General features: G+C 40.0%; 2 protein-coding genes across 4 annotated transcripts in view; both read right to left on the bottom strand.

Annotated features, from left to right (window-relative positions):
- Positions 1–2949, bottom strand: part of LOC143721715 (uncharacterized) — a 120413-nt gene extending 117464 nt beyond the window's left edge. The window contains exon 1 of the mRNA XM_077212428.1: positions 2935–2949. The gene's annotated coding sequence lies outside the window, so the exon portion shown is untranslated. The remainder of the gene's footprint in view (positions 1–2934) is intronic.
- slc6a16a (solute carrier family 6 member 16a) overlaps positions 1–24227 on the bottom strand; it is a 36339-nt gene extending 12112 nt beyond the window's left edge. The window contains exons 1-4 of one of the 3 annotated variants that reach the window (XM_077212395.1): positions 23752–24227; positions 16767–16836; positions 15875–16106; positions 12730–12887 (exon numbers count right to left, since the gene is read on the bottom strand). In XM_077212395.1, coding sequence (XP_077068510.1) covers positions 12730–12887; positions 15875–16106 — 390 coding nt within the window. In that variant the 5' untranslated portion in view covers positions 16767–16836; positions 23752–24227. Of the gene's footprint in view, positions 1–12729; positions 12888–15874; positions 16107–16521; positions 16837–23751 lie in introns of all 3 variants that reach the window. The other 2 variants (XM_077212396.1, XM_077212393.1) reach the window with 2 other exon arrangements.
- Positions 24228–27509: the final 3282 nt, after the last annotated feature.

The raw sequence follows: 27509 nt of genomic DNA, 5'->3' as shown, positions 1-27509 counted from the left end.
TATATAAGTAGTCTATATAAGGTACTTTGTGTCAAAATCTGATTTATTGTTTTATGACATACGTTTATGACAGGATGTGGACATGCAGGGGTTTTATGAGCAACAGGTGGTAAGTGAACTTTGGCCCCCTACGCGTGGTTCCGGAGTTTATGGCTGTGTGTGTTTATGATGGGCAATTTGGTTGGTGTGACTGAAAAGAATGTAGGAATGTTTTTTCAGGTGGATGTTTGGAATGGGGATGTCTTTTATTATAGCAGGATAATGCAGACAGAATGAAGAAATTATGAACATGAAGAAGTCTGCCACGGATATGATTTTCATATGGATCAGCATCATCCATAATGTCTGTGGGAGAGAATAAGAAAAGAGTTTAAAGAAATAGCATTGATGACAAATAAAAAATAACATAGCATTTTATTAAACATTTAAAAGTAAGTTTTAAACTTTAAACATGTGTTGACCATAATGAGGTGGTCTTTATGAGTCTATCTGACTAAAGCAGATTTAGCCCTTTAATTTGGACCTTTTAGGAAATAGCAGCGCATTTTCAGAGACGAGATGTGTCTCTGTGGTCCATGAGGCATCATAAGTAAAGTTTGTCTTGAGTGAATATTTAATTGTACTCGTCTTAAGGTCTTCAGAAGTGATAACTTCAGGGACAATGGGGCTCCTGAGAATATTTAATTTCCCTTAAAACCAAAGATTAAGCTAAAAGACACAACTTCCCAGGGTTCCCTACCAAAATCAAATACTTTTGCTTTTATAAAATTTGCATTTCTTATGTCTACAAAGGTTCAAAGTAAAAAAAAAAAAAGTATTTTATTCAAAGTATGAATAAAAAGTTTTTTAACATTTATATGATTTTGAACATTTATACATTTGTGTGTTGCAAAAGCAGAAGTCTAAGATTCAAATTTATTTATGCTTTAATTTCTTTAAAACAGTCTAATGACCATTATTTCTGTGATTACTTGATTAGTAATATTGCTAGAGGTTTCCTCACGCGAGCAAAAAACGTCCCGGATTACGTATGTAACCCTAGTTCCCCGAAGGGACGGGCGCTGCGTGAAATCGCAGTGGGAACGCCCTCAGCGTGACGCGTCTGAAGCATGAATGAAATCAGTCAATGGAGAGAATGAGCGTACGGCGAGTGACGTCATCGACCAGGAAGCTATAAATATCCCCTGAGTACACAACACGCCAGCTTAAAAGTTACTGAAGCAGCGACCCAAGGGGATGCCGAGAGTATGGCAGGACACGCAGCGTCCGTCCCTTCGGGGAACTAGGGTTACATACGTAACCCGGGACGTTCCCCTTCAGGGACTACCGCTGCGTGAAATCGCAGTGGGAACGCAATACCCACATCCCCATACGACCAAATCCCCGTCGTGCGTCATTAGGAGACACAAACCGACGAGAGAACCTGAGCCCCGGGAGTGGAGCTAAGATCGAGGGAATAAAATCTAACGAAAGTGTGCGGTGAGGACCAGCCTGCCGCATCACAAACGTCCTGAAGAGAAGCTCCTGAAAGAAGAGCTGTAGAAGCAGCCATACTCCGGGTGGAATGAGCCCTTACAGCCAAAGGTGAAGGCTGATGGGCCGAACCATAAGCAAGTGGGATGGCCTCGACCACCCACTTGCTCATCCTTTTTCTAGATGCAGGACACCCTTTTTTAGGTGACCCAAACAGACGAACAGTTGTTCCGATCTCCTCCACAGGGCAGCTCTGTGGACGTAAGCATAAAACCCAAACTGGGCACAGCAAATTAATTTTCTCCTGGTCTGACGTCAGAAAAGGCGGAGGACAGAAAAACCTGCAGAACTATAGGTCTAACTGAAACAGTTGGAAACTTATGAACATAACCTGGTCTCGGAAAGAGAAAGGCCTTAACCAACCAGGAGCAAATTCCAGGCACGAGGGAGCCACCGAAAGTGCTTGAATATCTCCAATTCTTTTTAGAGATGAGATAGCGAGAAGAAGGATAGTCTTTAGAGTAAGAAACTTTTCCGAAACTTCCTCGATGGGCTCGAAAGGAGCAAGGGAGAGACCTTCTAAGATGACGGCCAGATCCCAAGCTGGTACCCTTGTGCGAACTGCAGGCCTCAGCCTCAAGGTGACACGAAGGAAGCGAGACATAAGCGGGTGTTTCCCGAGGGAACCTCCACTTGAAGGGGTGTGGTAAGCAGCTAAGGTCGCCACATACACCTTCAGTGTGGAGTGGGATAACCCTGTGGAGAGACGGTCCTGCAGGAAATCCAGGACTGTACCAACCGGGCAGTTAACTGGGTCCTGCTGGCGCTCTCCACACCAAGAGGTGAAAAGTTTCCACCTCGCGGCATATAACTTCCTCGTGGAGGGAGCTCTGGATCGGAGGGTGGTCTCAACGACCTCAGCCGAGAGACCAGAATCTATGAGCTGGGCCCCCTCAGAGGCCAAGCCCACAGCCTCCATAGCTCTAGACGGGGGTGAAGGATCGACCCACTCGCCTGAGAGAGCAGATCTCTCCTGATCGGTATCTCTAGGGGAGAGCCGTTGAGGAGAGACACTAGGTCCGCAAACCATACCCGGGCCGACCAGAACGGGGCTATTAGCAGGAGACTGAGCCCGTCCCGGCGAACCCTCTCCAGAACTCCTGGGAGCAGAGCGATCGGGGGAAAAGCGTACAAGCGTGACCTCGGCCACGGATGTACCATCGCATCCAACCCCAGCGGGGCTGGATGGCTGAGAGAGAACCACAGCGGGCAGTGTGATGTTTCTCGAGAAGCAAATAGGTCTACCTCGGCAAGACCGAAATGTTTCCATAGGAGTTCCACCACCTCGGGGTGAAGACTCCATTCCCCGGGCCTCGGCCCCTGTCTTAACAGGATGTCTGCCCCCTGATTTAAATACCCCGGGAGATAAAAGCTCTCAGAGAAAGAATTTTCCCCTGGGACCATAGAAGGATCTGACGTGCCAGTTTGTAAAGCGGGCGAGAACGCAAACCCCCCTGATGGTTGATATAAGAAACCACCGATGTGTTGTCTGTCTGGACAAGAACATGGTGGCCCCTTAGGTCTGGGAGGAAGTGTTTCAGAGCCCGAAACACCGCCAACATCTCTAGGCAGTTTAAGTGCCACAGACGATGATGGTCCTCCCACAGACCCTGAGCCCACCCGTGAGAGAGGCATCTGTCATTAGCATAACGCAACGACAAGGAGCTCCTAACACAGGGCCTTGGGACAGAAACCAAGGATCTTTCCACATGATCAGGGCGTGATGACACCGTCGCAAACTCACGATCATGCGAAGCGGATTTCCCCTCGGGGAGAATCCCTTGGTCCTGAGCCACCACTGTAACAGTCTCATGTGCAGGAGGCCAAGAGGTATCACGTTGGACGCAGCTGCCATGAGACCTAGCAGTCTCTGGAACTGTTTTACAGTGGATGACTGGCCTAGCTTGACCTGATCTACTGCAGCGAGAATCAAAGCAATACGAGCAGGTGACAATCGTGCCTGCATCGTCGTTGAATCCCACACTACACCTAGAAAATTGGTTCTCTGTAATGGAGAAAGAACACTCTTTTTGGCGTTGAGCCTCAGCCCCAGTCACTTGATATGAGCAAGAACGACATCTCGGTGCCGAACCGCCTGTTGTTCCGATTGAGCTAGAATCAAGGAATCGTCTATATAGTACAGAAAGCGGATACCCTGTAACCTCAGCGGGGCTATAGCAGCATCCGTACACTTCGTGAATGTTCGGGGTGACAGTGCTAGGCCGAACGGAAGAACCCGATATTGGTACGCTTCGCCCCCGAAAGCGAACCTCAGGAACTTCCTGTGTTGAGGGAGGATAGATACATGGAAGTAAACGTCCTTTAGATCTATCATGACAAACCAGTCCTCGGATCTGATTTGAACATCCCCAGTGACAGACACAGCGCCCTGTAACGTACTGGCAGGGAACAGCTGGTCTGGGCACTCCACAACCCTCCTCGGAGGGGGCGAGTGTCCCTCGGGAAATCGCTCGCCGAGTCTCTCTACGCCCTGTGAAGGCAGGGTTAGTAGAGCAGACCACTGAGGGCATCGGAAAAGACAGGGCACCGTGTTCTTGTGCAGTGAACTCAGGTCTTTCACGATAGGGACCACCCTCAGAACCCTGACGTTCAGCACGTCAGGATTTTTTTTTTTCGATGAAGTAGTAACCTAACTCCTTGCTGGGTGGGGGACCCATTCCGCCAGGAACTCTACTAAGGGAACCAGCCTCTCGTGGCTGGCCTCCGGATGAACATCCCGAGTGACAGACACAGCGCCCTGTAACATACTGGCAGGAAACAGCTGGTCTGAGCACTCCACAACCCTCCTTGGAGGGGGCGAGCGTCCCTCGGGAAATCGCTCGCCGAGTCTCTCTACGCCCTGTATAGGCAGGGTTAGTAGAACAGACCCCTGAGGGCATCGAAAAAGACAGGGCACCGTGTTTTTGTGCGGTGAACTCAAGTTTTTCCCGATGGGGACCACCCTCAGAGTCCTGACGTTCAGCCCGTCAGGACTTTTTCGACGCGGCCTTTCTGGCGACAATGACTGTCCTCAGATCAGTCCTGCCCCGAGAAGGCCGCGCCGGAGAGCACCCCGCCTCATCCCTCCAGTTTCTCTGCATGGGGGCACGAGACGTGACACTCCGCTTCTGCTGTGCTCTTTTTGAAGACGAACTCGACGAAAGACTTTGCTCTGGTTGAACATTCTGCGTGACAGACACAGTGCCCTGTAACGGCGCACCGGCAGGGAACGACTGGTCTGAACACACTAGAACCCTCCTTAGAGGCGGCGAGCGTCCCTCGGGAAAGCACTCGCCAGACCCTTCTACGCCCTGTTTCGGCAGGGTTAGTAGGACGGGCCCCTGAGGGCGCCGGGAGAGACAGGGCACCCTTAAGGGAGGTGAACGCAAGTCTCTCTCGGCGGGGACCCCCCTCAGATTTCCTTTGAGCAGGTCGGCCTGAAAAGCCTGCATAAAAGTCATCGTATGCAAACATGCAGCCGCCTGCCGAGCCACAGAGTAAGCCTTCCCCACCAGCACAGAGGTATCTATTTATTTATTTATTTATTTATTTTTTGGTGGAAGAGCCGGTGCTTTAAGTGAAGACGATGAAGCAGGAGAGAGATAGCTCGCAAGCGTCTCCTCCGCCTACAGTATCGTCACATAACCAGCAGATTTAGCACCAACAATGTTACCATAAGCATTGGACTGATTTGTGTAAATTCTGCTTGAAACCGGTCTAACCCAGGTCTTTGAAACCTCAGCATGAAGATCTGGGAAGAACGGTAAGCACCGGCTAGAAGGTTGAGGTCGTGAAGACAGAAATCTATCATCTAGATTGCTTTTAATTCTAGAAACCTGTCTATCAGCTGGCCACTCGATGCTGTTATTTTTTTTTTTTTTAGCTTTTCAACAGCCCGAGATAATACATCCATCAAACCTTCTTCATTTGCAGTATAATGTGATAAACTAGTTTTCTCTGATAATAAACTTTCGACATCCAGCTCCTCAGAACTGGAAAATCTCAATTCAACATCATCATGTGCCTCCACCCGGGCAGAAGTAACCGCCGCAGCGCGTGCTTCCAGAGCCGGGTCAGAGGCACAGGATCTCGTCGGAGATAGCTGAGATAGGGCGGAGCCCGTCTCAACGTCGCCAGCGAGATCCATCTGCGAGCCCCAAGACAAGCGCCGCCGCTCTGCCTCAACAGAAGCGGGACCCGAGCCTCGGGGAGCTCGCAGCAAATCACTCTCCTCGAAGAGCGATCGCCGCGAGCGCAGAGTTCTCAAGGGAAAACGCTCGCAATGCTGACAATCGACTCCCTCGAGAGCCGACTGGGCATTGCTGCACTCCCAAACAAGCCATACTTAGCTCGTGTGAATCCCCACCCGTGATGTACCGAGTACAGGGGGGAACACACTTCTTATACTGCTCGCTCATATTGTTTTTTTTATATAAAATATATATAGTGAAAACTCCTGACAAAACAGACAAACACAATCGACAGATTCAGACACACACAGAGCTGCTGAAGTAACTAAAAGCTGGCGTGTTGTGTACTCAGGGGATATTTATAGCTTCCTGGTCGATGACGTCACTCGCCGTACGCTCATTCTCTCCATTGACTGATTTCATTCATGCTTCAGACGCGTCACGCTGAGGGCGTTCCCACTGCGATTTCACGCAGCGGTAGTCCCTGAAGGGGAACTCTTTAGATGTGTTTGTGACAAACACATCATCTTCACTTAGAAGACTTTTTTTAAATGTATGACCGATCCTTTTTTTCTTCAGACAAAACTACATTTCATTAATCACCTGAGGCGTTTAACAACCACAGGAAATACATGTTGATTAGTAAGTTTCAGACATCCAAGCATAGGTTTACTAAGAGAAAATATTATGGAAGTCATTTTCAAACTGTAATTATACCATATTTCATTTATTAATATTATGGTTTCATGTTAATTTATAGTTTTTATTAGTTTGTTATTAACTAATACCTTTTACACTTAAACATCCAGCACACAATTAAAGAGATGTATGAGCTAAGGATATTCTCTCTGTCCCCAAATAAACAGACAATGGAGTGTTCACAACATGCAATTTACAGTTAGATATTATCCTACTATAAACTATGTGTGTAAATAGTTTTGCTCAAATCTTTGGGTGTATTTTTATACACCAACATATTTTTAGTTAATAGTTTATTTTTGTACAGTGTTCGAGCGTGGTCAAACATGTTCATTTAGGAATTTATGAAAAACATGAACAAATATAGCATAACGAGAATTAAATGACAGTCCTTCTATATGAGAGTGATTAAGACTAAGCAAATCCTATTTCTTTTAAATCATCATCTTTCCGGCATGTCTTGGTGCTTTTTCTTTATAAAATGCACTTTTTCTTATTTCTACAAAAGTTCAATCACAATTCATTTCCTGGATAAAAATATGATCTATATGTCAGATACAATGTTTTTAAGAAATAGCTGCCGCAATTCTCCCAACAGTTCAACACACAAGGATGGACGGCTCAATTGGTGAAAACACAGCATATGTAAGGTAGTTTTCCAAATACTCCCTGAAAGCAAATACTGTATGTTTGTAAGCAAATACTGTATGTTTGTATTTTCAAAGGATAAATCTAGCTTTAAAGTTAGAATAAAAAGTTAAAACCAAACATATCTTCATATCCCTTGTGTTCTGGACTAAATTAAGAATGTTATCCTGATTCAACTAAATGGCATTGAATTAATCTTATGTAATAAACTTAAGTTTACTGAAATTAACAATGTTAATTAAATGTGCCATTACCCAGTTACGTAGAACCTGTTGACATAAAAAGTTAAGTAAATCCACCATATATTTTTGATTTTCCAACAAAATTTTGATTAAACATTACAAGGTCAAAACATATGTCCTGGGTGAATTGTTCGCAATAGATGCATAACATGCATTTAGAAAGGACAGATAAGACAGAAAAATCCATTTCGGACTCCTCACAGTGTTTATTCGTCAACGTAAGGTGGTTTTGGTCATAAATGGCTCTTTTCTTATACACACATTGCATGATTAACCTTTACAAAGACAGGTAACATTAGCCCTCAAATGTGTTTGCATTACAATAATGTGTTACAGGTACTCCGACAAAACTGACAGAATCTATTTACATGTTGTAAATGTTTACTATAACTTATGGGAGGATCTGGGGGTGTTTTGTTTATGTCAACTTAAACTATTTGTATTATTGATCTTTTTTGCATAAAGAACTTCTTCAGCTCTTGGATGTTAAACACCAAGGGGTGAGATCATTTGAATTGTAGCTTTGTCAAAAGAAAAATTATCTTTATTTTAGATGGTGTGTTTGAGATTTGTATTTACACTGTATTTTAGTGTGTCAGACCTATTTGTAGCATTATTCTCTTGCTTCATTGTGTATTAGCTCCTACAAATATCAGTCTGATAAATATGAAATAAGAAAAGTGTATTTATAAAACAAAATGTATTGTTAGAACATTGTGTCTGGCCTTGTGTCAGAACACAAGGGATATGAAGATATGTTTGGTTTTAACTTTTTATTCTAACTTTAAAGCTAGATTTATCATTTGAAAATACAAACATACAGTATTTGCTTACAAACATACAGTATTTGCTTTCAGGGAGTATTTGGAAAACTACCTTACATATGCTGTGTTTTCACCAATTGAGCCGACCATCCTTGTGTGTTGAACTGTTTGGAGAATTGCGGCAGCTATTTCTTAAAAACATTGTATCTGACATATAGATCATATTTTTATCCAGGAAATGAATTGTGATTGAACTTTTGTAGAAATAAGAAAAAGTGCATTTTATAAAGAAAAAGCACCAAGACATGCCGGAAAGATGATGATTTAAAAGAAATAGGATTTGCTTAGTCTTAATCACTCTCATATAGAAGGACTGTCATTTAATTCTCGTTATGCTATATTTGTTCATGTTTTTCATAAATTCCTAAATGAACATGTTTGACCACGCTCGAACACTGTACAAAAATAAACTATTAACTAAAAATATGTTGGTGTATAAAAATACACCCAAAGATTTGAGCACAACTATTTACACACATAGTTTATAGTAGGATAATATCTAACTGTAAATTGCATGTTGTGAACACTCCATTGTCTGTTTATTTGGGGACAGAGAGAATATCCTTAGCTCATACATCTCTTTAATTGTGTGCTGGATGTTTAAGTGTTAGTTAAAAATAAAAAGGTATTAGTTAATAACAAACTAATAAAAACTATAAATTAACATGAAACCATAATATTAATAAATGAAATATGGTATAATTACAGTTTGAAAATGACTTCCATAATATTTTCTCTTAGTAAACCTATGCTTGGATGTCTGAAACTTACTAATCAACATGTATTTCCTGTGGTTGTTAAACGCCTCAGGTGATTAATGAAATGTAGTTTTGTCTGAAGAAAAAAAGGATCGGTCATACATTTAAAAAAAGTCTTCTAAGTGAAGATGGTGTGTTTGTCACAAACACATCTAAAGAGTTTTTGCTCGCGTGAGGAAACCTCTAGCAATATTACTAATCAAGTAATCACAGAAATAATGGTCATTAGACTGTTTTAAAGAAATTAAAGCATAAATAAATTTGAATCTTAGACTTCTGCTTTTGCAACACACAAATGTATAAATGTTCAAAATCATATAAATGTTAAAAAACTTTTTATTCATACTGTGAATAAATTACTTTTTTTTTTTACTTTGAACCTTTGTAGACATAAGAAATGCAAATTTTATAAAAGCAAAAGTATTTGATTTTGGTAGGGAACCCTGGGAAGTTGTGTTTTTTAGCTTAATCATTGGTTTTAAGGGAAATTAAATATTCTCAGGAGCCCCATTGTCCCTGAAGTTATCACTTCTGAAGACCTTAAGACGAGTACAATTAAATATTCACTCAAGACAAACTTTACTTATGATGCCTCATGGACCACAGAGACACATCTCGTCTCTGAAAATGCGCTGCTATTTCCTAAAAGGTCCAAATTAAGGGGCTAAATCTGCTTTAGTCAGATAGACTCATAAAGACCACCTCATTAATATGGTCAACACATGTTTAAAGTTTAAAACTTACTTTTAAATGTTTAATAAAATGCTTTGTTATTTTTTATTTGTCATCAATGCTATTTCTTTAATCTGGGGTTCTTCGGACCAAATGGTCCCGAAGAATTTAAATAAAAAAATGTGTAAAATCATAGCTTCATCGGAATGGTCCGAAATTTGGTGACTTTGTTGGTACTTGGTATATGAACACCCCAAAAATTTGGGGACAGGATTTGAATAGTCTAAGTGGTTGTAAAAAAATGGTCACACTCAGGGCCTTCGGGTCCAAATGGTCCCGCCATAGGAAATGAATGGGAAATTGGCAAAAATGTGACAATACAGAGTTTTTTTGTGCGTATAATCTACAAATCAGCCACGATCCAGAAAAAAAGCACACAACAGTGAAGGGGTGAATCTATAAAACATCAAGAGTGCAAAACAGACACATCCACACACACACACACACACACACACACACAAACACACTTTTATACATAAACAAACGAATAAATTCAGATTACATATGTGTTTTGCATTTTTAAAATGCTCAGTTTGTCCACCAGATGGCATCCATCTAATTTCAAAAATTGCTTTTATGAGGTCTAGGCTTGACTCTAAAATGAAATACAGCTTTAAAAAAAATAAAAAAATATATTTTTTTATTTTTTTATTTTCTATTATATTCAATGGGGGGGAAATGGGGGGAAAATGGGTCATATTTATTGCATAAATATTAATTATAAATCTTAAATTATCTCAAAACACCAAAAAAGAAAAGAAAAAATATTATAAAAAACAAGTAAAAAAAAAATATATGATTTTCTTTTAATAAATATGAATCAAACCCTTCCGGACCATTTGGTCCCGAAGACCCTGAGTGTGACCCTGAAATGAAGGACCCCAGAGGGTTAAACTCTTTTCTTATTCTCTCCCACAGACATTATGGATGATGCTGATCCATATGAAAATCATATCCGTGGCAGACTTCTTCATGTTCATATTTTCATCATTCTGTCTGCATTATCCTGCTATAATAAAAGACATCCCCATTCCAAACATCCACCTGAAAAAACATTCCTACATTCTTTTCAGTTACACCAACCAAATTGCCCGTCATAAACACACACAGCCATAAACTCCGGAACCACGCGTAGGGGGCCAAAGTTCACTTACCACCTGTTGTTCATAAAACCCCTGCATGTCCACATCCTGTCATAAACTTATGTCATAAAACAATAAATCAGGGCCATAAATCACTTTTTGACACAAAGTCCCTTATATAGACTACTTATATACACATATTTATATACACATAAATATATAGCTCAAACACGTGATGCAACAATTGTTACCATCAGAGAAGAAAAGGGAACGACCGCATCCAGAAACGCACAGGTGGAATGACATCTTAAACAAGAAGCAAACATAGTGCGTGCATCCACTTCCGTATTTATACCCACGCCGCGGGAGTGGAGTGTGATGCGAATCAAGCACGCCAATTTCATTGGCTCGTTCAATAGTACTCGAAGATGAGTACTCCCTGGCGTGATCCAATTCAGTCGACATTTTAAATATAAACTCACCAATAATATCTCTGAAAAAATTTCAACACACTATTTTTGTCCATCTTTGTTATAATGTCTAGTATGCACCAGAAGAAAACAAACGGGCAATAAAAATAACAATGTGAACCAGGTTTACACCTCATAATGCTACTTCATTATGTTAAATTATGTAAAATGAATTATGCTGAATAATGATTAATTGTAAAACAAATATACTAAACTGTCATCAATTATTCTTTTTTACTAAATTCAGTCAAATTACCTTGACATACTGACATATACTTTCTTCACTAACCCACCCCAAAACATTAATATTTTTTATAACCTGTAATAACTTATTTTCTTCAAAGAATCCTGAAAAAAGTTTTAAAAAAGAACAGGATTTATTAAAATTAAAATCTTTTGAAACAATATACACTACTGTTCAAAATATTGGGGTCAGTAATTTTATTTATTTTTTGAAAGAAATTAATACTTTCATTCAGCAAGAATGTATTAAATTGATAAAAAGTGATAGTAAAGATTTATATTGTTAGAAAAGACTTCTATTTTTAATAAATGCTGCTGTACTTTTTAAGTTTTTATTCATCAATGAATCCTAAAGAAAGTATCACAGGTTCCATCAAAAATATTAAAGGTGGGGTATGTGATTTGGAAAACGACCAGCAGATTTTAAAAATACACGATTCAAATGATCCTACCTTCTTTCCGCAACGCTGGCCCTGACTCCACCCATTCGAAGAACATGGTACACGCAATCATGCACGAGTGAAAACTCAGATGTGCGAGAGATTGTAATGACGATTTACTACTAATCATGGAACCGGCTTTACTGACGAGATGCGCATGCGTCACGAGCTTTGAGTATGCGCACGAAGGGGGTCACCCGCGCTGGGGGGAGGGGTGTGTGGTACGAACGTTTGATTGACAAACTTACTGTCCAATGATTCCAGGTGGTCTTGGAAATTATTGGCTGGAGTTTTTCGAGTCCTGCCCGTTCCACAGATGATTAAATTGCTTAATTTTCATTTCAGTGCTTTTAACTCAGTGGCTGTAAGTGGGTTAGGAATAGGATTTCAAGTTATTTTGAAAAAATGGACAAAAAAGAGGATCACATACCCCACCTCTAAGCAGCACAACTGTTTTCAACATTGATAATAAATCAGCGACTGATTTCTGAAGGATCATGTGACACTGAAGACTGGAGTAATGATGCTGAAAAGTAAGCTTTGCATCACAGAAATAAATTATATTTGAAAGCATATTAAAATAGAAAACCATTAGTTTAAATTATAACAATATTTCACAATATTACTTTTTTTTTATCAAATAAATGCAGGCTTGATGAGCATAAGAAACTTCTTTCAAAAACATAAAAATGTATATATATATATATATGTATATATATATATATATATATATATATATATATATATATATATATATATATATATATATATATATATACATATGTATATGAACATAACCCCCATGTTATAATGCAATAGAATAAAACTTGTAATTCTCATACAGAGAGAGTGTATATGTGTGTTTTACCATGCAGCTGGAGTAGCCGATGCCTGCGAGGCGAGGTGAGATGTGTTTCCAGACCCCGATGCTGCCCTGACGGATGCTCTGGCCAGCGGCCAGCTCCATGAAGAACAGAGGAACCCCGATAATGAGCAACATCATCACATACAATAACATAAAGGCACCTGAAGAAAGAGAGTGTGTGATTACATTACAAATCATTCAGTTTCACAAACACACACACATACAATGTTTAGTTTAGTTTAATTTTTTATAAAGCACATTTCTACTGCCTTAAGGGACAATGTGTAGTTTTTTAGGTATTTTATTATCTAAAATCAATATTTTTATTCATAAATATGTCCTCAATGGTGTACAAATACCTCTGCCAATTAACTGACTTATCCTCGTAAACGAAGAATTTATTATCTTTATATACATGTGACGGGTAGGTCCACGGAGGCTTCCATGTCGTTCCGCCATCTTGAAAAACTATGATAGCAGAGAGGGTCAAAAAGTACTAGGCCAACGCGTTTCCACAACGCGTTTTCGTAAAGAAAGATTTCAAAACAGATGCTGAAGTTGCCTGCTTTTTACTCGACAGGCAAGTCAATGTTACAGTCTTAAAGGGGACATATCATGCTAAATCCACTTTTTTAGCCCGTAAATGCATTTTGATGTATATTTGGAGTGTTTATAAGTACAGAAAAGTTGAAATTAGTCTCTTCAGGTACTTCGTTGATATCTTTATATTCTGTTTTGGTCATATTTTTCAACCTGTTCCGATTTTTCTGTAATCTATGACGTTTTTTGAACTATTACGTCACAGTATTTGCAGCGGAACTGCCAAATAAGGACATCGACTCCAGGCCCAACACTTCGAGCAATCCGCCATTTTTATTTCTCGCTGCGATTTTGTAGTCCAAGCTCAAGGATGCTGAAGTTACGAGAGGGTAGGTACAAATGTTCGGTTGTTGGATGTAGTCTTTCTTTTTATTTTGTTTTTAAATACACGTCTTCAGTATTAATGTTGTTGAGTTTCATCATGACAATGGTCATTTAGCTGCTGTATTTTCTAATGCTTTTCTAAACGTACCATATTATCAATATATATATTTTAGTGGTAAGATTAGGCCGTAGTCATTTGTCTTGTTAGTGTGCTTGTTTTAACAAGAGAAATAATCGACTTTCACTTTATTTAGAGGGCTAAACCAACAAGTCACAAAACAACATTCGCTGACAAAGGCTGTCAAACAGAACCCCAGATGTGCTCAGTTGGGACACAGCTTTCTATGAAAACTCTCCTACCTCATGTCAAAAGTACAGGTTAGCAAAATGGGGTAACTGCTATGCTGTACATTTTTTACAAAAACTAATAAAATTGTAGTATTGGGTATGGATGGAGAAGTTACTGTAAATACAGTAACATACCATTGCGATACATCCATCTGAAGACGTTGTTCTGCAGGTTCGTCGTCTTCATTTTCAACTCGCTCCGGGTCCGGCTCTGGCTCGAACAAGTAAGGCTTGATTGACAAGTCTTCAGTTGTTGACATTTTGTTAACGTGTGAATAAAAAGTTTCTGTGCCGCTAGATAATTGTATATCTCTAATCAAACTACAAAAATGGCCGGACGGGGTAGAGTTGAACTGAGTGCCACCTCTGCGAGCTGGAGAGGGGGCGGGGTATGAAGTGTCTCATTTGCATTTAAAGAGACCGCACCAAAAGGAGTTGCTCTCAGATGCAAATCAGAAAAGGGGTAGAAAAGGGGCCTGTGGAGCTATAACAATGAGGAATTCAGACCCAAGCATTGCAGTTCCGCTTTATATAGACCACAAATGTATGATTTATATGTAAAAAGGAACGATTTAAAAGCATGATATGTCCCCTTTAATTACATGCTTTTTTCATTGCTTGGTTGTGTACTTTATTACACAATAAAACTCGACGAAATGCTATTAGAAGACATCCTGTCATAGCTTTATGGTACATAAACGCTACCGTAGACGCAACACGCATTTGAGAAAGCGAGGCGCTGGAGAGCACAATTCGTTTGAATGCAAAATACAATTTCAGCGCTAGATGGGAGAAATACCTACACAATGTCCCTTTAAGGGCAGCTTAAAGTGCTGTACAAAGCAATCAAGGAAACCAAACAAAGAGAATACAAACACAACAACATACAATTAATATTTAGTTCTCTCCTGTGTCAGAGTCAAATGTCAAGATATAAAAGTGCTTCTTCAAAGCCATTTTAAAAGCATTCAAAATGGGGAGAGAGCGGATGGCAAGCGGTACGTTATTCCATAACCTAGGACCGGCCTTTTCGATTGAGTCGGCACCCCAGGACCAGGAGCAATAATTTATCTGCCGATCCCAGATTCTTTACTTACTGTGTAGACTAACAAGATCTGACAGATAAGAAGGAGAAAGTAGTCCCAACTTTTTTGGGGTGTGTTGCAGCCATCAAAATCAAAATTTGTTCATATTTACAAAGTACAATTATGTTGGTCAGTGAAAACATTGGAAAACTTTTCTTTGTACTTTTGTCAGTTAAAAAAAAGTTTAAACAGAATTAACAAATCACAGATTCTTGCTTTTAATGCATTTTACAAAATGTCCCAACTTTTTCTGATTTGGGGTTGTATTACATTAAAAATGACAGATATGATCAGACAGACAGCTTTCTTTAAAGGGGTGGTTGATTATGATTTCACTTTTTTAACTTTAGTTTGTAATGTTGCTGTTTTAGCATAAACAACATATGCAAAGTTACAATGCTCAAAGTTCAAAGCAAAGGCAATAGCATGTCACTCTGTAGGCATCTTACAACAGTTCCCACACGAGCGATTTTATAGATTATCATGACAGAATATGCTAATCAATGACTTGAAGATAGTTAACTCCACATCAGCTACATAAATTCATCAACTATTCAGAAACGTCCTGTTGCATTCTACATGTTGTCACTTCCTCTTGAGTCTCTCCATCATTGTCTGACTCCGGTTTAAACATAAAAGGCATTTTAGTGTGTATCTGTGTGAGGTAATCGGAGCTGCTAACAGCTCTTGAAGCTCTGCCCTCTGTGCCTGGAGCAGCAGCTCATTCTCTTTTAAAGGGACACACACAAAACTGTTTTTTAAAACTGTAAATGAATAATAAAAGTACCCACCTCCTCCATTTTGGTGGCAGAGGTAGGGAAACCTCCAGACATTTCCCAGGCCAACGCTAAAGCCCACCTGGGCGAGCACATACTGCAGTTTACTGTCCCACGCTGGCCTGTTGTCCTCCTGCCCAACAGCACCTGCAGACCCGACTTCATCATCTGCCGACACCAAAGCCATGTCTGATCGGCTCTCGGCCAACACACTCCCATTCTCATTGGTCAATGGTGGCTTCTCCATCTAGAAAGGGCACAGTATTTGTCCAGTTTTCGGTTTAATTTTAGCTGAAGTTTTAGTAATTTTGCAATGTGATTTTGTCATTTCTATTGGTTTTTTAAATATTTTTTATTTAAATATTTTTATTCTAGTATTAGTCATTTTAATACTTAAACTTATTTTATTTCAGTTCCTTTTCAAGGCAACATTTCTCATAAAAAAAAAGTTTAAATCTGATATTTATATTTTATTTCAGATTTAACAAAAAATTTGAAAAGTTTTAGTTATCAATAATAACACTGCTTCCAGTATAGCACCTGGTTTTAACCATCATGGGTAAATGGTGAATCAATTAATTTTTAGAACTTTTCTTTACAGGTTCTCAGCAATTATTATGTCAACATAAGATCAAAAACAGTGACATACAATAGAAAAGTACCTGTGTTCAACATGTTTCGGAGTTAACATAACGTGCAGTGTGTGAAGACACTTTCTTGGACAAGTACACCCATTTCGCAGAAAACCACGGGGATCCACGCTAACCCTTTATCTAGCTCTTCGCTTCCCTGTATTTACTTCTCTCGTTTCCCTCAAACTCTCTCCCTCTTCCCTGGAGAGAAGTGAATAGTTTCATTGTGTTCTTTATGTAAGATGGAGCTAGTAAAGTCAATAAGTCAAGTCCACCTTGCCATCTCCCTCCTTCCTTCCAGCTATCACTTTTCTTCTCACTTCAAGGAAAACAGAAGATCGTGGTCTAGAACGTACAACACAGAGAGCAGAAAACCAGAGTGAAGAGAATGTATAAATGATTAATAAATTAGTTGTCTTACATTATTACCATGTATCAAGTCCACGTACTTGTTTTATTTAACATCAAGATGTTACAGTAGGTAAAGATAAAAATCTAAATCTGTTTTACTTTCACTCGTTATTTGTCACTGAAGTGTGTACAGTAAATCTATTTATCTTAGAAATAATCCAGACATTCACCATTCGAGATAAAAAGCTCAGGTGAACACAGTCAAAAGGCAAACATGGAAGTGTGTATTTCAAAATCGGTCTTAATTTAGCAAATAATAAATGTTTGCAAATTTGCATACAGTTCAAGACAAATATTTAACAGCAAACAGAAGGCAACCACAACTACAGTACCAGAGTCCCATTGGTTCAAAAATAATTTTGACCAAAAATGTCATTTACATTTTATCAACATACAGAGGAGCTCCTTGTGATTGTGAAACACACAACCAGGCCTGTACAAGAATCTGTAGGAAATTAACAGATATATAATTCAACGCTTTACACAAAAAGTATAAATGGGTCTTGTATACATGAAAACATATAGCTGCCTTTATTTCATGAAAGGGGATAATGTTATTTGCAAGTATTAGAAGGCATTAAAAAGGTTGAAAACCCCTGAATTGTGGCATTAAATAAAGTCATGCGTCTGCGTTTCACAGCTTAAGAGGCCATGTGGGTAAATGCAGACTTGAAAAATTCAGGTCCAGCAGTATTTGCCCACCGTCTGAGGAAGGGCCCAGCTCAGGGCTCTATGTGCTCTCCACTGTAAGAGTGGAAAAGTACAGACGTCAGGAACACTCTCTAGCAAAAAGAGAGTGAGAGAGCATGTGAGAGAAGGAGAAAGAGGTCTGTTACTGCGTCAGAGCTGGAGCGGCTAGTCATTCTTAGTTGACTGACAGGCGAACGTGAGGTGGAAAGTTTTCAAGGTATCCGATGCATCTTTGACGATCTTGTGACAGGTGAAAAATAAACATATTTTCTTATCTCTCTCATCTCTGTGCCCTCTCATAACGGAAATATACTGTCAAATTACACAAAGACAAAAGGCCAACTGAAAGTAGTGGGAAAGTGAACAGATTTTCTTTGCCTCTGTTATTCTACAAATGCCTTTTCTAGGAGTGCCAATGACCTTCCCACTCAACCCGTTATTTGATTGGCTGTGCTATTTCTCTATACCAGTCTCATTTGATTTCCCTTATGCCACACTAAGCATGAGAACACATGACTATACATGCAGACAGAATCTAGTGACAAAGCCACTGATTATTTCATTGAAATATCGCTCTTGCTCTCCTTGTGGGTAGCAGGCCCGTAGTGGTCATCGAGAGAATCGGGAGTAGGCTATTCCCTGTGGGCTGCTCATAAATTGGGCAAGTAGTACTACCACCTCAACATAAAGACAGTTTCACACAGGATGCGGAAAGCGCAAGTCATAGATTATTTTCAATGAGAGGCAAACAGTGGCAAATCGCAGGCGATTCTAGTAGCCGAAGAACGTGCAAGCAGTGCTCGTAGACCTACAACTGAAATCCCGTACCTTGCGCGTGCACAGCTCTTCGCTGCAGTTATAAAACTGATTATTAGGCCTATAGCATTACGCACATCGTAAGACGAGCCACATGACTTCTTCGTCCGCTTTTTACGGAATTTACTTTGTAGGCCTATTTAAAGCAGCGCATCAGTTTATGCTATGCATTAATGTATCTCATGTCAGACTCACTTGGCAAAGAGTGTGCATGCTCTCTGTGGGCCCTGTTTTAACGATCTGAAACGCAAAACGCAAACGCAAAAACGCAAGTAAAACGCAAAACGCAAGTAACTTTGTGGGCGGATCTCGGGCGCGGTTGCTATTATACTGGCGGGATAAATGACTCTTGCGCTCAACGCAAATCTAAAATGGGTTGGTCTGAAGTACATTACTCATAGGTGTGGTTTGGGCATAACGTGAAATAAAACAATCAGAGCGTCATCTCACATTCCCTTTAAAAGCAGGTACGCTTGTTCCAAGGCGGATTGCTATTATGATGGTGGTTTGCCAGGCACACGCCAGGAGCGGTTCACAGCTGAGGAGACCGACGTTCTCGTCAGGGCCGTAAAAGACAGAAAAGTGACATTGTATGGGGATGGGAGACACCCACCCGAATTAGCTTCGGTTAAACAGGAGTAATAATTTGGGTAAATGTGTAAGCTAATTGTATGCCTACTTTTTTCACATCTTAATGGACATCACAATAATTTCCCTTGTGTGGTAATATTTTTCCTTGTAATTATGTATGGTTTGCAAAAATGGGAACTGCTGCGTCTGTGTAAATGAGAGTAAATGAGAGAAGCAATGTATATGCGCGTTGTGCACACGCTACATTATGGCCAAGCACGCGGTCTTAAAATAGCATCTGAATGACGCAAATTGTTTTCTGAAACTGCAAAATACGTACTACCGGCACATCCGGGAACCTAAATGTCGATTTCGTCACCGCCCCTTTTTAAGTGAAAATAAAGTAGACTTCCCATAGACTTCAATACAAAATAGCATCACAAAACAACTTCAGTAGACAGCCGGCAGTCGTGAATAACTTAAGAAATCACTAAAATTAAACATGTCAAGTAATTATATGTCCACCCTGCTGCCATAGAGCATGAAAGATACATCAACAAACTTAATTTGGTCAATTTAAAAACATGTCCCTTCTTTCTCCCAACATGGCACCATACCGAGCTTGCCACCATAATGGTGAGTTCAAGCCCTCCTGGGAAGTTCGTACTTATGAGGTGGGAAGTCGTGTTTACGACGGCAGTGTGCGTTCAAGTCACTTTCGTCGGAGCAAGATGGCGGTGAACTTTCTCTTAATTAATTACACAAAAATACTGCAAGGATAAAAGAAATATGTGCATCAGGTGTGCTTTGCTTTTTTATGTTTTTAAATAATTTATGAAGCTTTATCGTTACATTGTTATATTATAATGCCATCATATTCTGTGCAGGCAATAAGCTTAATGCGCTATAAATAGAAAAGCCTGACAATATCGATGCTAAATACCTATCGGTATTGTGGTATTCTGCCATGTTTCTCACTGATACTCCCTTAACTTGTAAAGATGGGGGCTTAAAGAAAATCCTGAGCTTCCCACTTGTATTTATGACATTGTGGTGGCGTTCATGTGCGTTCAACTTGTATCTTTACGAGATGACTTGAATGCAGCATAAGTCTAGATCTTTACAAGCTAGGGGCATACCTGTCAACACTCCCGTTTTCACACCCATCTCCCGCCCCAGCGCAGTTGATTTCTGCGCAGGTAGTAGACGCGGGAAGTTGAATGCGTCACTGGTATAAATTGGAGGAGAAGTCTCAAAGGTAAAGAGTTGTGAGAGAATAGGCTTGTTTGAGATGCGCCTTGCCTCGCCTGAAATACAGTCGAGAGTAGTCGGCTGCAGTCAGGGGAGAGGTCAAAAAAGCGCCGGCAAGCCGGACATTTCTCTCTCCTCGTAGTGGTTCTAAGCACCTGCGTGATCAAAGATGGATCGCGGGGTTCATGCTCGTGCGGTGTTGCTAACTGGATGTAATTTAAGTTCTGTTCCTTTTATATGAAAATAAATATAATGAACAAGACACCCAAAGTACTTGTTATTTAAATCCATTCCAAATATGTTTATCAATCTTTTTTTCCCTTAATACAGATGGGTTTTTTTTGTGAGTGTTTTTATAAAAATTACATTGCATTACACAAATACCCCTTTTCCACCAACAAGAACCAGGTGCTGGTTCAGAGCTAGAGATAGTGCCGGTTCGGAGTTGGTTCAACTGACGAGCTTTCAAAGAACCGGTTTGCCTTTCCACAGGCTAGAGAGCCATCACAGAGCCAGATCTTACATCACTGTATACAGGTACATCTCATGTTGCCCAGCAACGCTAGCGCGGCACACACAAACACACCAGGCTTCTTCGAGATGGTTTGGCACTGTGAATTTCGAACTGCGAGAGCGATCCAAAAGCAGAAGGAGTCGTATGCTCTCCAAACACTCCCGCAGCTCAGATCAGTCCATGCCACTCCGTTGCATCTCGAACAAGCCTTCCATCAACAATGGCGGTCGTTGCGTTACTATTTATGCTCATGGCTGCAGCACGTTTGTGCATCTCGCCGTAACTTGCATTAACGGAGATTACAATCGAGCTGCTATTAGCACGATTAGCTGCTATTTAAAAAATGTCGGTCACAAGTTTCTGTTTGTCTTTTTGGTCACGGTAACCCCGCCCCCAGCCGCTGACGTAGGCGATTCTCACTTCTAGACCAGCAATGATTTGGTGCTACTTAAGAACCACTTTTACTGGTTCGGAGCTGGTGCTTTGGTGGTCGAAAAACAAAGAACCGATTTGAAACTAGGCTCTGGCTCCGAACCAGCACCACCTCTGCCTTGGTTGAAAAGGGGTAATAGAGACGCACTGTCAGAGAGTTTGGGAATATTCACACATAACGTACATAAAACAAGATATCAGAGTTTTAAAATAAAACATTTTAAAAGAACAATACATCACGGTTGTTTAAACCAATGAGCTGTGTCGTCAGCAAGTCGTTTCCCATCGTGCTTTTGATCAGCACAGTCAGTGGAGAGCAACTGCGCCCGACTGCAGAATCTGACACATCCGCCTTGCAGTCGCGAGAGTTTTTTGACATACGTCAGCATGACATCCGAGCAAGGCGGACCGCACTCGGACACATTTCTAACCGGCATGCATCTCGCGCTGATCACCGGTGATCGGTGCTGCGCAGATTTTTCTCATCTCAAAGAAGCCTAATGAGACCAAGGGGGTAATCCATCAGCCGGAAACTGTAGCTTTGCGGGAGCCGCCATTGTAGCAGATCTTCACCTGCTGTTAGCATTCCATTGACTCCCATTCATTTTGTCGTCACTTTGACAGCGAATAACATCTGAGGTGTCCAAAGACTTAATTTGTCCATTATTTATTTCTAAAGTAACACGACAATGTATAAAAGGCTCAATTTCTTTGTATCTTACGTTATGGCCCCGTAGAAGCCGTTTTTGTAAAAATAGGCTAAAAATTGCGTCATAACAACGCGACTTTCTGTTGCACAATAGAGAAATTACCGTGTAGACAGGAGGAGAAGCTCGCAGGCAATCTTTTACTGTCTATGAGGCAATCGGGGGGACATAGAGGCATAAAGTCAAGGGAGAAGCCCATAGATAGAGAGTCCATAAAAGCAACAGGACAAAATATTTCAACAACGTTTTTGAGGAATTAGGTGATTCAGATTTTTCATGGCACAGCTAGCTACTAGAAGATTTACAACTGTCAGACTGTCGTCAAGCTCAGTTTGAGCCTGCGCAGTATGCTCAGCCATCAGGAAGTGAGTGCTATAATCGGGCTTCAGTTTTCTCCGTTGAAATCAAGGGGGTCGCTGTGTCCATTTCTTTTACTGTCTATGAATGAGACGCGTGTGAGATCAATGTCTCTGTCAGCAGCGGCTGGTCTTAAAGTGACAGCAGCCAATAAAGTTTTCTGTCAGTAAAGTTAATCAAAGAACAAAGGGAACAGAGAAAATCACTCACTGCTCTTGACTAAATAACTTTTGTAACTTTAATAAGGATTCATCTACATATAATTTAAATGTATGCAATCTAAACTGTTTGATAACTTTATTAAATTTCTGTATTATTCCTATCTGTTAGAAAAATATACTGTCTTTATGTTGTTTCTATATTTATTTTGAGACTAACTGTGAAATTATTACATTATAAAATATATTTAAAAAGTTTTTTTAATGGCGATTTGTGATTAATCACAGAAAAAAATGTGTGATTAATCTAGTTCATTTTTGCAATCGATAAAAAATAATAAAAAAGAAACATGAATAATTCATGTTTATTTCTGTATGTCTTATTCATTTTTATTTTTATTGAATATTATTTATTTATGTTAATATCTGCGCAATTAATGTGTATTTAGCCTGCCTCTGCAATCCAGTACCCCCATTTTCCCTGTCAAAATAACGAGAAAAAAAATTGAATTATCCATCGGTTTTTAAAAGTAAATGAGTGAAAATTTTTGTGAGGCAATAAATCCTCCCTTCTAAATAAAAAAAAAGCCATCAAGGCAATATCAATGTTTTTATACAGCTGTGTAACATAACATTTTATAGATGAGAATAGTCTAAGCCATATTGTTTACTTGTGTTTAATATCTCTAACTCACCCTGAAACACTTTACAGATTCCCAAACAACACAAGTCCAATGTTATGATAAAACAAAATGTTGAAATATTATGCATTATGACTGTTGTTCATATATATATGTGTGTGTGTATATATATATATGTTTTGACACTTGATTACGTTTAATACGTTTTGACACTTGATTGTTTGACAATAACAAGCTTTAATTGTAAACTAATACCCAGGGTATATTTTTGGCTGAAATTTATGCAACATCACCGCTTGGTTTAAATTTGGCAATGACAGTATTTTAGGAACATGCCATGCCAATCAACCACGAATCTATTTCACACCCCACATATATTTACATTCATTGATTCAACTGTAAATAAACAGTAAAACCTGATTAAACTAAAGGAGATTGGTCAGATAAACATATGGAGAATTATATGTATCAAGGACAAAATGCACTGACCAAGTTAAAACCTTTATGCCAAGGCAAGTAGCCTAGACTATAGGCTAAACTGCAACAGGACACAATTTGTTTATTGTTGTTGTTGTTTTCGGATAGAAACAAACAATAACCTCTAAAGCACATGCATAATGTAAAAGTAACTCCTGAAACAGTTGAAAAGTTTTCGGTTGCACCTCAAGAGAGAAGAAAACTTGCAGCCAGCAACAAATTCTTCCGAGTCTTACCTTGGCAGCCCGTTTCAGGGGGAAGTTGCCCTGTTGTAGTTTTTTGTTCAAACCGCTAATCTTAAACTGGCAGGCTCTGCGTTATCGGTTCTGCTAGTAATCCGGTCATTCAGACCGACTGCAATATTTATCCCACTCTTCGGGTGGTTAGGAGATCGCCACGTTGGAGGGCTCCGAGTCCACAACTTTGGTAAAAAGGCTAATATAACGCCAGACCCTGCAGTTAAGCGCGCTGTCATTGGAGACCAATTCTCAAGCTATTTAACCTACGCATGAACGAGGCCCCTCCCCCTTCTTGGCAGCTCTTTGTCACATTACAGAACACGCGGAGCTCTCCTTTTGGGGTCTCTGCACTCGTCCCTTTAATATCTGGCTTATAAAATAATTATTGATAAAGTCTCCTAAACTATTGTTATATCACGCAGTGGGCTTATCTGGGCAGCAAAACGAGAGTTATGCATGGTAGGCGAATGCATGACTGCTGCTAGGCTCCACCTCGCGCCCCACCTCCTGTTTATATTTTGCGAAAGCGCACTGCTCTTCACGTGGGTTGAGAGTAGCAGGGCTCGCAAAATCGCTAGCCCGACGTCCCGGGGCTATTGTGTTTTCAAGTCGGGCCAGTGGCGGCCTTATGCATTCGGGGGCCCGTTTCAATAACTAATATTGGGCCCTACTCATATAAAACATAAACATAATAGAACAGAAAAAGCAAGGATTCCTGTTGGTTTGCTTCAATGGTAGCCTATTTTATTTTATTACATGCACTTTCAGCTTCAAGAACAGGCAGCTCATCATAGAAGTTATCCAAACTTATTTGATTAAAAATATATAAAATTATACAGCGTTTTACGTTGGAATAAGCCTCGCCCTTTCACGGACAACTAATTTGATTAGCGCAGTATATTTTCAGCTGTCTGGGCTGACATAAAATAAACAGCTCAAACATCCCCTTAACTTAAATTATTAACAAAAGCAAAGAAGAAAACGTGTCTGGCTCAGACACGAACATAAATAACGTTACAATGATGGGCTCCGCGTCCGTGGACAGCTGAGCTCACCGGGCATAGATTTCACCTGAGCCCTTTTTAGTAATCCACCCTTCTGTGTTTGAGTGCTGAGAATGCCCTGATAAGATCATCTTTGTCCAGCAATTTTGTCATCTCGCCTGGACCAAAGAAAGAGGTCACTTTTGGTAGAATGAATAAAGCTTTTCTTTTGTTGTCCATGTCCAATATCTTTTTGGTTTTTCAGCACCACTGGCATATGTAGGCTAAGTTTCATTTTCCTCTTAAAATTCTTTTCCTGCTCGAAATAACATTTAAACTTAACAGCAAAAAAGGCCAATTTATAAACAAATAAACTACTGGTATTATGCTTCAGATCACTTAAAGGGTAACTAAACCCTAAACCAACTTTTTTAGTTAATGATCTGTAAGAATGGAGCTTCATAAATGCTGTTCATTGATTCGAGTAACTTTTTTGACATTTGTGTATAAAGTGTTTTAATTTTCAAATATATGGTGTGAAAACGTCTGAGTGCTGCCCTCTTCAGGTTAAACGGAAAGCTCCTGCAGTTGGGGTACTCTCTGACGTAGAATACTCTCTGACGTCACTCTGTCACCCCCTTGGTGCGAGCTCACCACGCCCTTGGCAGCCCCTGGTATAAAAGCATCTGGTTCCTCAAAACTACTGTAGCGAGTCAGGAGTTGGAATTACGAGTATTCAAAACGGATATATATATATTAGCATATAGTTAGCATAGCATTTATATAGTTATTTAGATTATTTTGTGTAGCCTAGGTAGTTAATCTCGCATATCGCTCCAGTGTGCAACCTGAATTTTACGTGGGATTGCATCTCCAATGCAATGGAGGTGGAAATGGGCTTCTCCACACAGCTCGCGCTGCCAAACGCTGCTCTTCTTGCATAACCTCCACCACCGCAGCGGCGTCATGATGTGAGTGAGCATATATTTTTAATCACAATTTATGTTCCTTCTTATTAGGCTAAAGTTAATTAATCCTCTGGTGTCGACAAACGCACCGGCGCGATTTGCTGATTATTTTTTTCACATAGCAGCAAAATATAATGAACGTAATAGTAATAATAATCCTAGAAAAAATTACCTCAAAATGACTGAATATAAGAATAATCGGATGCCGATCGCGATCCGGGAGTCAAGACCGCAGTTTGAGCTGGTGTCCACAGACAATTCACCCTCCTCCAGTTCAGGTGAAGGTGGGGGAGAAAAGTTCTCGACTTCAAATGACCGCTCTGTTGCAAAGCTACTTGCGAGACTCCATTTTAGCTAGTTTGACAGCAGCTGTCACTGCGGGTCTCAGGTGCACGCCCCCCCGCTCAGCTCCGCCCTCGGTTCGTCGCCTCTATCTCCGCTGGGCTCTGCCCACTTTTCCAGCATTTTTCAAATATTGCCAGTGGGTGGAGTCAGGTTTTGACCAGGGGTTTAGTTACCCTTTAATTCTACAATATATGGTGTAAAAACGTCTGAGTGCTGCCCTCTTCAGGTTGAAAGGTGGCTACTGCAGTTGAATTTTCCTATTGGATGTTTGGGGTGCTTTGTGATGTAAGGGGTTGTTGGTGACGTAGGCAAGTTCCATACAGAGAGATGCGTCTCAGGTGCACGCCCCCCTCCGCTGGGCTCTGCCCGCTTTTCCAGCATTTTTCAAATATTGCCAGTGGGTGGAGTTAGGCTCCAACAAGGGGTTTAGTTACCCTTTAAGCCGTTCTCGGGGGAGGTAAACATCGCCATGGTAACCGCGAGTTCGACCAATCAGAGACCTGAGATCAGAGACCTCAGTGTTATATTTAGGATTGTGGGTAGTGTAGTATTTCCATAGACATTAAAAGAGTATTTCTCCAGAAGATAACAAATAGAACACATTATTCATAAAACAATGTTGATTTCATACTGACTTGTGGTTTTTATAGGAGCAGAAACTTTCGTTTCACAATCTCGTAGCTTGTGGTCAGTCTACCTCGGATGCTTTAGACATTATGGCTGAAAATCAATATCCTATGGAGAACATGAAAGGGATTTTTGCTGGTGTTTTGGGGCCCCCTTGGAGGGCAGGGCCCGTTTCAATTGAGATGGGTGAAACATAGGTAAGGCCGCCTATGAGACTATGTCGTTAAGTGTAGGCTACTTCTTGTCACTCCGTGCAGCAATGAGTAGCTGTTTCTTTAAAACGTGTAACACGATCCAAACAGTGATACCACACATAAATAACCTATAATCTACAAACATTTCTAAATTTAATTATAACACTATTTTTATTATTGGTAAGAAAATCTATTTATGATTTATTTAAATAACAAATAAGCAGCAAACAAAGTACACTTCTTTTCTGTTAACATACTTCTATTACATGTACGAAAAGAAGTAGGAAGAAGTAAAACTTATATACTCCTACCCCCTTAATTCTTTCAGTCATTCAATTTCCAATTTTTATATTATTATTATTATTATTATTATGTTGTTCTATACACATATGTGCATACATTATATATGTATATATATATATATATATATATATATATATATATATATATATATATATATATATATATATATATACACACACACATATATACATATACATACACATACATACCCATTCACACATACACATCATAGTGACTACTGACAAGTATTTATTTGTCTAACCTCAATTATGTACTTATTAAAGCAGCAAAAAATACAACAAAAAAATAACAAAAAAAACAAACAAAGAAAAATA

Source organism: Siphateles boraxobius, unplaced genomic scaffold (genome assembly GCF_051911475.1).
Source record: "Siphateles boraxobius isolate OS27281-9 unplaced genomic scaffold, OSU_SipBor_1 66, whole genome shotgun sequence".
NCBI classification, from domain to species: domain Eukaryota; kingdom Metazoa; phylum Chordata; class Actinopteri; order Cypriniformes; family Leuciscidae; genus Siphateles; species Siphateles boraxobius.
Note: the sequence above shows the minus strand (reverse complement) of the source record. Positions and strands in the feature narration are given on the sequence as shown.